At 46.0% G+C, this 12,010-nt stretch overlaps 1 protein-coding gene across 1 annotated transcript in view; it reads right to left on the reverse strand.

The window, feature by feature from the left end:
* Positions 1-12,010, reverse strand: part of LOC311239438 (sodium- and chloride-dependent GABA transporter 2-like) — a gene marked incomplete at both ends in the record, with an annotated part of 118,304 nt that overhangs the window by 43,668 nt on the left and 62,626 nt on the right. The window contains 3 exons of the mRNA XM_084327743.1: positions 1,450-1,562; positions 5,358-5,482; positions 5,606-5,709. Of these exons, the coding sequence (XP_084183869.1) occupies positions 1,450-1,562; positions 5,358-5,482; positions 5,606-5,709 (342 nt within the window). The remainder of the gene's footprint in view (positions 1-1,449; positions 1,563-5,357; positions 5,483-5,605; positions 5,710-12,010) is intronic.

Below are 12,010 nucleotides of genomic sequence, written 5' to 3' on the forward strand. Positions count from 1 at the left end.
AGGCTACTAGGTTACATATTTTTCTCTTCGTGTACATCCTATCCTTGAATTTACTCGCAACAATGAATGTACTTGAGGCCACCATGCAAATTTGACGTGCAGGTTTATTTGTGCATAGTTCTTTAAACAGAGCCCTTCCCCCTTTTTTTCATGACATGTTTGCCCACAATCACCAAATTCATAATTACCCCACACGTAGTTCCTGTTTGCTTAGACCACCCTTTTCCCGCACTTCCCAATCTCAGTTTTGTTTGCTCTACCGAGGGTCAAAGTTGTGGAACTCTTTGCCTCCACATATTTTGGAATTTTCTTTTCTGAAATTCAAAAGAGCACTGAAATCTCATCTCCTAGATCAGTGGTTCCCAAAGTCGGGGTCGCGACCCAAAGGTGGGCCGCGAGATGATTTACATTTTTTTTTTGTCAGGCCACTGAACTTAGAAGCAGGCCAGGACAGTGTTTCTAGTTGTATTCTAAAATTCTATTCTATTGTATTCTAAAATGTGACTATATGGTTTTATATTAACTTAATAAATAAACAAAAACGAAAAATCTACTTATTTCAACGAACATTTCAAACTAAATAACAGATTATGCACATAAAACGAACAAGTTAGCCCTCTCATAAATAGCACATATAAATGAATAACTAACTTGAACTAACTTAATAGGATTGAAGTGATATTTGGCTTAAAAAATCGGTCGCCTGGCAAAAAATTAAAAAGCCTGACGATGTGCATTGGGCCGCGGCTCTCTGACGCCTTATTTTCTGGGTCCTGGCCTGAAAAGTTTGGGAACCCCTGTCCTAGATCACCAATACTTCCCATATGGACTTCCTTTACAAACTGTGGTCTGATGGCTTGTTGTATTTTGTTATTGCATTTTCGTTTTATTATATATTCTTCCTGTCATTAATTGTTTTCTCTACCAGAAATCGTATGGCATGGGTGCCTGCTTCGGTGTCTATGTAGGCCTGCTTGTGTGTGTTTGTTTGTTTGTTTGGGGGGGGGGGGGGGGGGGGGGATTTTATATTTTATCTTGATATAATGTAATTTTGCTTCCTGGTGAATGCCATATGCAAGCCCCTTGAGGGTTTTTAGGCAATTCTCCTACACATCCCTTGTGGATTATATTGTATTATATATGTAATTGTTTTTATATGTGTAAATAAACAAACAAACAAACAAACAAACAAACTTGAGGCCACCATGCAAATTTGACGTGGGTTACAGGTTGGGTAGCGGATGCATTTAGAACAGTGATTAATCTTGAGACGAACTACGTGTGCATTAAACGGTTTTAACTCACACGTGCCGGCCAATCAGAAAAGAGTATTCATCCAGACCATGATATAAATATTGTTAGTTGACACGTTAGTTGTTTAACCCAGAAGTAGGATCGGCATAGATTTAGCTGGAAGGAGATTTACCCCACACTACTGTTCCATCCTACCTCAGTGTCCAGTCCCAGGAAGAGGATCATAATGAAGAAGAACACTGCCCAGAGATGGGGAACAGGCATCATGGTCACTGCATGAGGGTAGGCAATGAACGCCAGGCCAGGACCTGCAAATGGACCATTAAAGGGATAGTTAAGATTTTTTAAATCCTACTTCCTACCTATCAATGATACGTTGTTTGATACTAGCTCCATACTAGTTAACCATAAACTAATGCAAAGTCAATGGGGGTCAAGCGCCTGTCTGTGCAAGCTGACTGAAGCTCACTGAAGTATAGTTTGTGTGCTCTGTGGAGTCAGTGAGTCAGTCAGCTTGTACAGACAGGGGCTTGACCCCCATTGACTTTGCATTAGTTTGTGGTTAACTAACTATGAAAATATGCATACAGTATGTTGCTGCTTTTATTTAGAAAGATTCTGACCGGAAGGCACTAGCTTGACACAGACCTTTAAGTGAATGTTACAATCATGGGGAAGATTCAAACATATTGATTCCACATGTAAGTCATATTACGAATCCAATGTGTTGTGTTTGCTTAAAGGAATATGCCAACATTATGGCAGACAAGAAGATAGATACCCATTTCCTCTCTGTGCGTTCAATAGAAAGCTATCTGGCTGCAAGCTAGCCTAGCTTAGCACAAATAAATGGAAGCGGATATGGACCACTAGACCACTAACTGGTACGTATCCGCTTCCATTCATCTGAATTCCCCTAACCCCAGGCAGACTACTGTGCCAGTGTGTATTTCTGTCTGCATGCTTGTACAGTGAAGAGTGTGTTGCAAGGCTAGCTCACTAAGTAGCATTAACTTAGCTCACCACAAGCATTTTCTTTCCTACAGTGTGTGGGCGATCAATGTTATCATTGATAAGTAGGATATAGGGCTAGGGTTCCAAAAGTCTGAACAATCTGCATTGTTTTTTGATGAAGTGCCCCGGCTAAACCCTCAACCTGTCTGTTTGACCCTCTTCCAGCAACTCTCATCAAAAAGCTCTTCCCAACTCTAGGCCCTGCCCTACTCAATATCTTCAACACCTCCTTGTCTACTGGCGTGGTGCCCCTGGCTTTTAAATCAGCCGTCATTAAACCACTACATAAAAAACCAAACCTCGACCCTCTAATGTTAAAAAATTACAGACCCATCTCCAATCTTCCGTTCCTATCCAAAATATTAGAACGGATTGTCGCAACGCAATTTACTGACCATCTATCAAACAATAATCTTAATGAATCTTTTCAATCTGGCTTTAGAGCCTTACACTCCACCGAAATGGCGGTTACCAAAGTCACAAATGACTTACTGCTCTCTCTTGACTCAAACCTAACTTCTGTGCTCTTATTGCTTGATCTCAGTGCAGCCTTTGATACTATCGATCATTCGATTCTTCTAGGTCGACTTGAGAATCATGTTGGCATTTGGGGTCACGCACTTGCTTGGTTTAAATCTTATTTAACTGATAGAACACACTGCGTGGTCTATAATGATTTAACATCTGAGACCCTCCCAGTGCAATGTGGGGTCCCACAAGGCTCTGTCCTGGGCCCTTTTCTATTTTCTATTTACATGCTACCCCTCGGCAATATCATACGCAAATTTGGCATAAACTTTCATTTTTACGCTGACGACACCAAATTATATATACCTATTAAAGGGGAACTCCAACATTTTGGGAAATTAGCTTATTTAACATCTTCCCTGGAGTTAGACAAGAAGATACATACCTTTTTTGTCTCTGTGCGTGCATTTTAGCTTTGGGAATAGACGCTCCGTTAGCATAGCTTAGCTTCATCACTGGAAGTGAGGCAGGACAGTAGCCTTACAGTGCCTTACAGTGTATTGCAAGGTCTGACATTGACCAAATTTGATATGCATGACCTTGGTGGGCTCTAGGTCAACTCCTGAAAAGGGGGTCAATGTCAGACCTTGCAATCAAAAGTTAGGGGGCGCACTGAAATTATGGCAAGGGTTATTAGCCCCCTAACTTTTGATTGCAAAGTCTGACATTGACCCCCTTTTCAGGAGTTGACCTAGAGCCCACCAAGGTCATGCATATCAAGTTTGGTCAATGTCAGACCTTGCAATACACTGTAAGGCACTGTAAGGCTACTGTCCTGCCTCACTTCCAGTGATGAAGCTAAGCTATGCTAACGGAGCGTCTATTCCCAAAGCTAAAATGCACGCACAGAGACAAAAAAGGTATGTATCTTCTTGTCTAACTCCAGGGAAGATGTTAAATAAGCTAATTTCCCAAAATGTTGGAGTTCCCCTTTAAGCCAAATGATTCCTCCCAATTACAAAATCTTGAGGCTTGCCTGCTTGCCGTCAAAAAGTGGATGTCGCAAAACTTTCTACTCCTTAATGCAGATAATGCAGATGGGGGTCCCTGATGTAAACAAGACAGACGTCTTTCTCTGGTCTGCATCCCCTTAACAATTGTGTGTATTGAGCCGTACTGTATTGTACCCATTCTGCAATCTGTTAAATAAAGTTTTCATTCATTCATTCATTCATTCATTCATTCATTCATTCATTCATTCATTCATTCATTCATTCATTCATTCATTCATTCATTCATTCATGCTTTTGTCTCATCACGTCTAGACTACTGTAATGCACTTTTTTCAGGCCTACCTAAAAATCTTCAACTCGTGCAAAATGTGGCTGCACGGATACTAACTAAAACTAGAAAATTTGATCACATCACACCAGTTTTGTCCGCCCTACACTGGCTTCCTATTCAAGCCCGATCTGACTTTAAAGTGCTACTCCTCACCTACAACATTTTTAATTGGCTTGCACCACTCTATCTATCCGATCTCATCTCTCGATACTCGCCCGCTCTTGCTCTGCGCTCACAAAAAGAAATCCGCCGGCCACAGAGCCTTTGTCTACCGCGCTCCCTACCTGTGGAACAAATTACCTGCCGTCGTCAGGGGCGCCTGCTCTGTCGAAGCTTTTAAATCCCTGCTTAAGACCCATCTTTTCTCTCTCTCCTTCAACCTACCCTGATCTCACCTGATCGGGGTCTGACCCTTAGATTAATCTGTCTAGTTTAGTTAGGATGTCTATTTGCTCCCATGTCTGGTAAGCGTCTATACTTTCCGTAGCCGCATTTCTGCAGGACGCTCTCTGATTGGCCACTGACTGACGCTCTCTGATTGGCCACTGACATGTTTGCCCAATCGCGTGACGAGCTGTGTCTTTGCCCATTTCCGTGTCGAACAGCCTGCAAACTACCTGGCGTTCTATCGCCATGCTCTAAGACAAACTCTAACCTTAACCAACTTCTAAAGAGTGCCTAAGCTTAACTGTCGAAAGAACTTGCCGTCATGCTCTAAGACAAACTCTAACCTTAACCAACTTCGAAAGAGTGCCTAAGCTTAACTGTCGAAAGAACTTGCCGTCATGCTCTAAGACAAACTCTAACCTTAACCAACTTCGAAAGAGTGCCTAAGCCTAACCGGTGTAGAAACAGGCGTCGGCCAATCAGAGAGCGTCCTGCAGAAATGCGGCTACGGAAAGTATAGACGCCGGCCGGTAACCCCCTCCTATTGCTAGGTTTTAGTGAGTTTTTCCTTTTCCTTACCTTCGCGTGGGGTATGTCTGCTTTGATTTATTTAGCATTTATTTTAATAAAAAAAAAATTTGGCCTTGTGGTGTTCTTGTTTTGTTCTTGATTTGATGTGATGTTTCTTCTTGACTTGTTTGGGGAGGACGTGTACGGCCCATGGGGACATTGACGTGTGTTGTCGGGCCTTATAAATAAATTTGATTTTATTTTATTTAAAGGCTACATGATGGTGGATTAAAGTGGTCATAAGGTGCTCTTAAAATATAATATACTGTATACAAATTCCGTTTGTTATTAGAGCTGATTCTAGTAAAATCATTCAATACCTGATTCAGCCACCTGTGAGATGTCTACACCCAGCTCATGTGACATGAAGCCCAGTACAGAGAATATGGCAAAGCCAGCAATGATGCTCGTTAAACTGTTCAACAGGCACAGGTAGAAACTGTCCCTGGAAAAGGAAAATACAGATAAGTACCATAACATAGGTGTACAACATAATATATAAACAGTAGAGTTCACAAGATATAGACAGTAGAGTAAATACAGACACACACCCCCATATTTCCCTTACTTGTAGCAGTTGTTGTTATACTGATTGTAGCTTCCTAAAGATACTAAACAGCCTGCACAGACGGCGGTCGAGTATAGGATTTGGCTCCCGGCTTCCATCCACACCTGAAACAACCACAGCAGTTTTGTTTCAGTTATTCAATTCATATTTAAATGGAAATCCACCCCAAAGTATAATTCAAATGTTATTTCTATAATACTGTACAGCTCATCTTCAATGTTGTGAATATAAACAAGTCTCTCTTGTTCAACAACAGAGAGACAATTCACAGGCAGTGAATAGTGGAACAACTCTCAGGACACTGGCTTTTTTACTGGACATACTCTGATTCAGAACTGTAAGCCCTGCATTTGAATAAAACTCATTTGGATGTAATAGCTCAAACAGAATGTCTAGGAGTGACAGTGACCCACAAAGTCTGCCACTATTTCATTGCTAATAGACCAAATCCAAAAACTGTCTTGTTGCTTGTTGACACCATAGATGGTCTTGATGCTCTGATCTCCGGCTTAGGGAGACAGATGTTTTTTTGTTGTTGTTTTTTATCCACTTTTTCTCCTCCTATTTTTCTCTATTTCCCTCCCATCCCAATTTAGTCGTTATGCCAATTCCCCCAAAATTTTCATTCAATCAATCAATTTGCACAGTGAAAATGTTATTAACAGATTGCAGAATGGGTACAATACAGTACGGCTCAATACACACAATTGTTAAGGGAATGCAGACCAGAGAAAGACTTTCGTCTTGTTTACATCAGGGTCCCCCATTTTCAATTCATAATGAATTTTAAGTAAGGGTGCAACTTGCTCTGTGCAATCCATTCTTTGTGGATCTAGCCCTGTTCCTATTCCTGGGCGTTCACCTGGATGAGGATCAGTCCTGGAGGACCAACACCACGGCTATCAAGAAGCTACCATGTAATATGAGTGGAATCGTGCAATAAATCAATAAATCAGTAAATAAATGTTTACATCCCTAGTGTATAGGTTTACATATATGCTTCGTTTACTCATCTATTTATGTTTTATGTATATTTTTTCTATTTATGTCTCATTGCTTGTTTTTATATGATCTTCTATCATTGTGTCTTATTAGCACCTAGGGTTTGCATAAAAAATGTGTTGTACCTGTACCTATACCCGTACAATGACAACAAATCATTAGGTAGAGCAGACGTCTGGTAATCCAGAGGTTCCCGGTTCAATTCCCACTCCTCCTGGGCAGTGTGTGGAAGTGTCCTTGAGCAAGACACTTAACCCCTGACTGCTCCAGATGAGCAGGTTGGCAACTTGCATGGTGGCCTCTGCTGTCGGTGTGTGAATGTGTGAGTGAACGGGTAAAATGTGAGGATCAATTTGTAAAGCGCTTTGGATAAAAGTGCTACATAAATGCACAGTTAACCATCTACCATTCATGGTGGCTCACCAAGCTTATGCTGCATTCATGGCATATAGTGTTATAGTATCGTATAGCTCCGCTCTGAGTCTACTGGAATACACTCCCATATCAGTACTAGCACTGAATAAATCTTCACATGCACCTATATACACGCACTCGCCTGGCCACACCCTCATCTGCTCCTCTACATAAGCAGGGGTGTGGCCATACTAACAGCTCCTTCCTTGTTTTCACCACCATCAAGTGTCTGTGTACACCACTTGCGTTTAGTGAAGGATATACGTGAAGAGAAGGAGCTGCGTTGACATTATATTTTTATTTTCTCTCTCACAATTTTTTCAAGGAAATACAGCGATAATGTCTTTGCCACCGGGGGGGCTAGAAGATGATGATCATTCTGACCTCCACCGGCATTTTCGTATTAGGGGCTTGCGTCGCTGAGTTAATCCCCGCCGGCATTCCTCCAGCTCTGCAGTTGGACAGGTATTACCTCCGGCTCTGCAGTTGGACTTTGCTTGGGAGGCGCTCGGCCGTGTGAGGGCTAGCTGCCTCTCCGGGCGGGTGATGATTTTGAGACGCAAGCGCTAGCTGTGTTGCTATGGGGGGAATGGCTGCACGACTTACGAAAACCGGCTCCAGGCTGGTACCCTTTTTTGCTGCCTCTTAGCGGCGTGGAGAGGGTTCTGGTTTGACGCCCACGTTACATGGGCTCCTCATCGGGAGCTTTGTTGCCTGGGACCGTATCCGAATCTGCGGTTCAAACCCCCGGATCTCTGGACAAACGGATACTCTCTGTCACCGTGCGGGCCCTGCCTTTCAAGATGAAAGTTACCCGACGTGAGGGAGGTGAGTTTGGTGTTTTGTTATGAGAATACCTCCACGCTCAAGTCGGCTGCAGCCCATGAGGGACTTGTGCCGGCACCGCTGTGTCTGATAATCACCGTTCTGAAGACTGTGTTGACTTCTTTTCCTCTTCTCTCTTCGGATGAGGAGAGGGACAGACAGCGGCTGTCTGAAGTGTTGGCCTATATTGTGTTCTCACGTTGTACAGTTTCGGTGGTAGCTGCTTAGCTTGCGTCCTAGCTGGGTTGAGCTACCTGTTAGCCAGTTAGCTGTTAGCTACAACGCTAGCTCTGTACGCTCGCTCGGCTGGGAACGTTAGCCTGATGCTACCAGTTAGCCTGGAGTTAGCTGTTAGCTTGTGCTACACCATTGAACATTAGCCGTGAGAATAGCAGGCCATAGCACTCTGACTACGACGTCATCTTTGACAGAAGATGTAGTCAGCCCTGCACCATGATCGGCTGTTGGAGGGGGGCGTCTCGCCGGAGCCTCGCTCCGGCCTTAGCCTTTTTTGGCCCGCCAGCGAGGGCCTTTGTCAACGTGGAGACCAGCCTGTTGCGGTCTTCTCAGCCTGCGTTCATTGGTGCAGGTAAGGGTCCATTGGAGCTCCGGAGATTCACCATGCGAGAGATAAACCCAGTTACGAAGCGGGTTATTAAAGAGACATTGTGGATGAATGAGCATTGTGGATGAATGAGTATGCGACAGCTTAGCGTTTAGTTAACACTTTAATCGCCGTTGACGCTGAAACACGTCTTTCCCCGCCATGCTCATTCTGCCGAAGACGCTGGACAGCGTCTTTGATATCAATATTTCAAAAATCTGTGATCGAAATCATATTTCTCCCCCGGAGACATGAGATGTACTGTTGAGCCCCTCTCAACTCTACAACGGTTCAAGAGCGCCATCTGGTGGCCGATCGGCGGATCGCCCAGGGCATAAACAGGAAGTGGAAGCTGGTGCTCATTTCAATTCGGTCCGATCACTCGCTAATAGTCCCAGGACTCGAGCTGATCACAACGGATAGTGATCCATTACCAATAACTCGATAAACAACATGAGTTTGGACGTATATACTATTATACAACCTGGAAATGGATCGGATATTTCGACATCCCATAATAGAAAAAATTCTGTTCCACGCTCATCTCCCAACGGCGAGAGGAAGCTACGGTGAGTTTCAGCGTTATTTTTTAATGTGTTCGATACTAACTGCTCTAATGATCATATCACCCACACTAGATGAATGATATAACGTTGCCCACGTAATTATAAACGACCCCCCCCCCATCTGGTCATCATCAGATCATACGTAGTAACTTCTAGAAGTACGTCCATTTGACATTTTTTATCTCGCACAGATTCCTACCAAACTGTATTTGATCATCAATATAATGCATTTAGGGCTATAAATCAAGTTCTGGAGAAAGCTGCAGAAAACGATAAAAACATACTTATACTTTAGACCGTATTTTAGTATGAATATGTGAATGAAAAAGTATAACGTTGCTACACCCTGAACAATAGATATAGGACGTTGAATGGGCCATAGTAATGTCAATTTAGCAATACAATTTTAAAAGTTATAGCCCTGCAAAGAAGGGGAACTTCTCCATGTTAAATAGGGCTGGCGAGGGATGGTAAATTATGAATTTAACCCCGGCGATCAAAGTGTTAATGCGGAAGAGACATTGTGAATGAACCAGCAGACGAGCGACTGCCGAAGACCAGGTGGTAGATATTGTCCACCTTGCGTTTAGCTGTGTATATGCGTTATGACAGGGGGTTCACCACGACCCACAGCTTAGCTTCAGTTAGGCTAGCACCACAGTTTAGCCCGCGTGTCGGCCCACCCCTTCAGCCCAGCAGCGGACGTCACTACACTGCACGCTCCTCCAGCCCCTCCGAGCCGTTACCCCAGCAGTCACCTGCCCAGCGTCTACCCAGCCCCGCTGCCTGTTATCGCGGGATCTCCCGACGGCCATCTTACCACACGGACGGTTGGTGGTGAGAGCAGGCCCGCCATTTGGATAAGTACAGCGGCGCTCTGAGTGCTGAAACTTTATCGGTAGACATTTTCTCTGTGTGGCGCGGGCTCTCTAAGGGTGACGATAAACGGTGCTTTGAACCGACGCTGGCAGCAGTGTTTAGGGGCGCCCCGGCCATTTATTATTTTGGGGAAAAGCCGGCTGTAGATAGGACTTTTATTTGATAACGTTTCTTTATAAAAATCCCATTGAACTCCTTTACTCCTTACCCTGTTCCCCACCTACAGAGAAGCGGAGCAGTAGATAACCCTTAAAGGGAAGAGGTTATTACTGTGTCTGTAATATGGAGCGAGAGCACTAGGTGCCCATTGTGGAAGTAGCCTTAATAGGTATGCGATAACGTGTAACGTGTATCAGCCTTCAGTAAAGGAGACGTAAATGGGAGCACTGTGTGTGTGTCTTTAATGTGCATTCTGTCTAACCCTTTTCTCTCCGGGTAATGCTCATTACTGTTTCACCCTTTCCCTACCCCCTGCCTATAGTTCATTGTGAAAGGTCTCCACTCATCATTAAGGAAGGGTACTGCTTTGGGGAGCGAATATATCATCCATCTTACTGCCATCGGGTGTGGGAGGGCCCAGGAAGTATTGGGGGAAGTGTGGGTGTGTGGGGAGCTACCGCTGATCGCCCTGGAGGGCAAGAAGGACCGGCGTACCATCCCTAGGTCAGTGAATCCTAGGCCCCATCCACTCCTGCTGCTCGACCTCCACTTCAACATTCCTGGCCTACAGTCGGGGACCCAGCTGGACCCAGCTCTGCTGCGTTCTCGCTACCAGGTGGCCGTGTACAACCACTCCCATAAAGCAGGGATAATCCACCCTGCTACATTTGGCGTCACAAACAGGATCAACATCCTAACTCACTTCCTTGATTGACCCGTGCCGCGCCGAAAACGGCGGCGAAAGAACAGGCGCTCCCAGAGGAGCGACAAAGCGCCCAGCACGCCTCCCCCGAGGTAAAAGAAGAAGAAACAGAGACAATGTGAGACTTGGCCGCACAAGTGGAGGCCCTGAGGGGTCGGTTCCACGACCAGGCAAGCCTCCTGGACCGTCAGGCGGAGTACCTGGAGCAGGCCCGGATCGACCAGCGAGAAACCCTCGCTTTAGCCAAGGCCGCCCTCAAGAGACACGCTCGTGAACCCCAAGCAACCCCCCCTACGGTGTATGTCCAACGGGAGTGAAAATGCAGCGAGTTCGGGGGGGGGGGGGGGGGGGGAAAGAGAGGGGAGAGCTGTCAATAGAGGACTGGATCCGGGCAATGAAGTCGCACTTCCGAGCGGGCAAGGTGCCAGCCGAAGACCAGGCGGAGGTATTACAACTCCACCTGAAAGGCGAGGCTAAACAAACCGTGCGGTTCATGATGGAAGAGCCCTCCCCGGACCCAGAAGCCCTGTTCAAGGTACTAGAAGCGACTTACGGGGACAAAGCCCCTGTCAGCGTCCGTCTGGGGGAGTTCTACGATCGCAAGCAGACAGCCGGCGAGACAGTAAGACAATTTGCGTACGACTTGCAGGAGATGCTTCGGCGTCTACAGCGGCGGGCACCCACGCGGGTCCCAGACACCGCCACCCTGCTCCAGGAACAATTCGTTCTAGGCCTAAGAGACGACACACTGCGACGGGAGATGAGACGATATCAAAGAGAGAAAGGGACGCTAACATTCCTCAACCTAATGCTGGCCGCGATCGACTGGTCCGAAGAGGAGGAGACACTGTCCACCGCTAAGAGCCCCGCCCGGGGCACGATACACGCGGAGGGGCACGAAACCCCTGTCGACATGTCTGCACTACAGGAATCCATCCGCCAGCTGGTCGCGGGCCAAGAGCGGCTCCTCCGGGCCCTGCAGTCCGAGCGAGACGGGCCCCAAAGAGGCTCCCCTGGACGCCGTCCCCGGGGAGACGTGCCCGCTACCCCGCGTAGACTACCCCGCCGGAGCGAGGATGGATGACTGATCTGCTACGCCTGTCAGCAGCCGGGACACATCAGTAGAGAATGTCCACTCCAGGCCGGCGGACCGCACCAAGCACCTTCCCCCGCACCCGAAGCGTCAGGCTTGCAGGGACGCCTATCTAGAACACGAAGGGCAATCGACGCCGTTGAGGCAGGAGCCGTCGACG

Source organism: Notolepis coatsorum (assembly GCF_963971535.1).
Source record: "Notolepis coatsorum genome assembly, chromosome: 13".
Lineage (NCBI taxonomy): Eukaryota > Metazoa > Chordata > Actinopteri > Aulopiformes > Paralepididae > Notolepis > Notolepis coatsorum.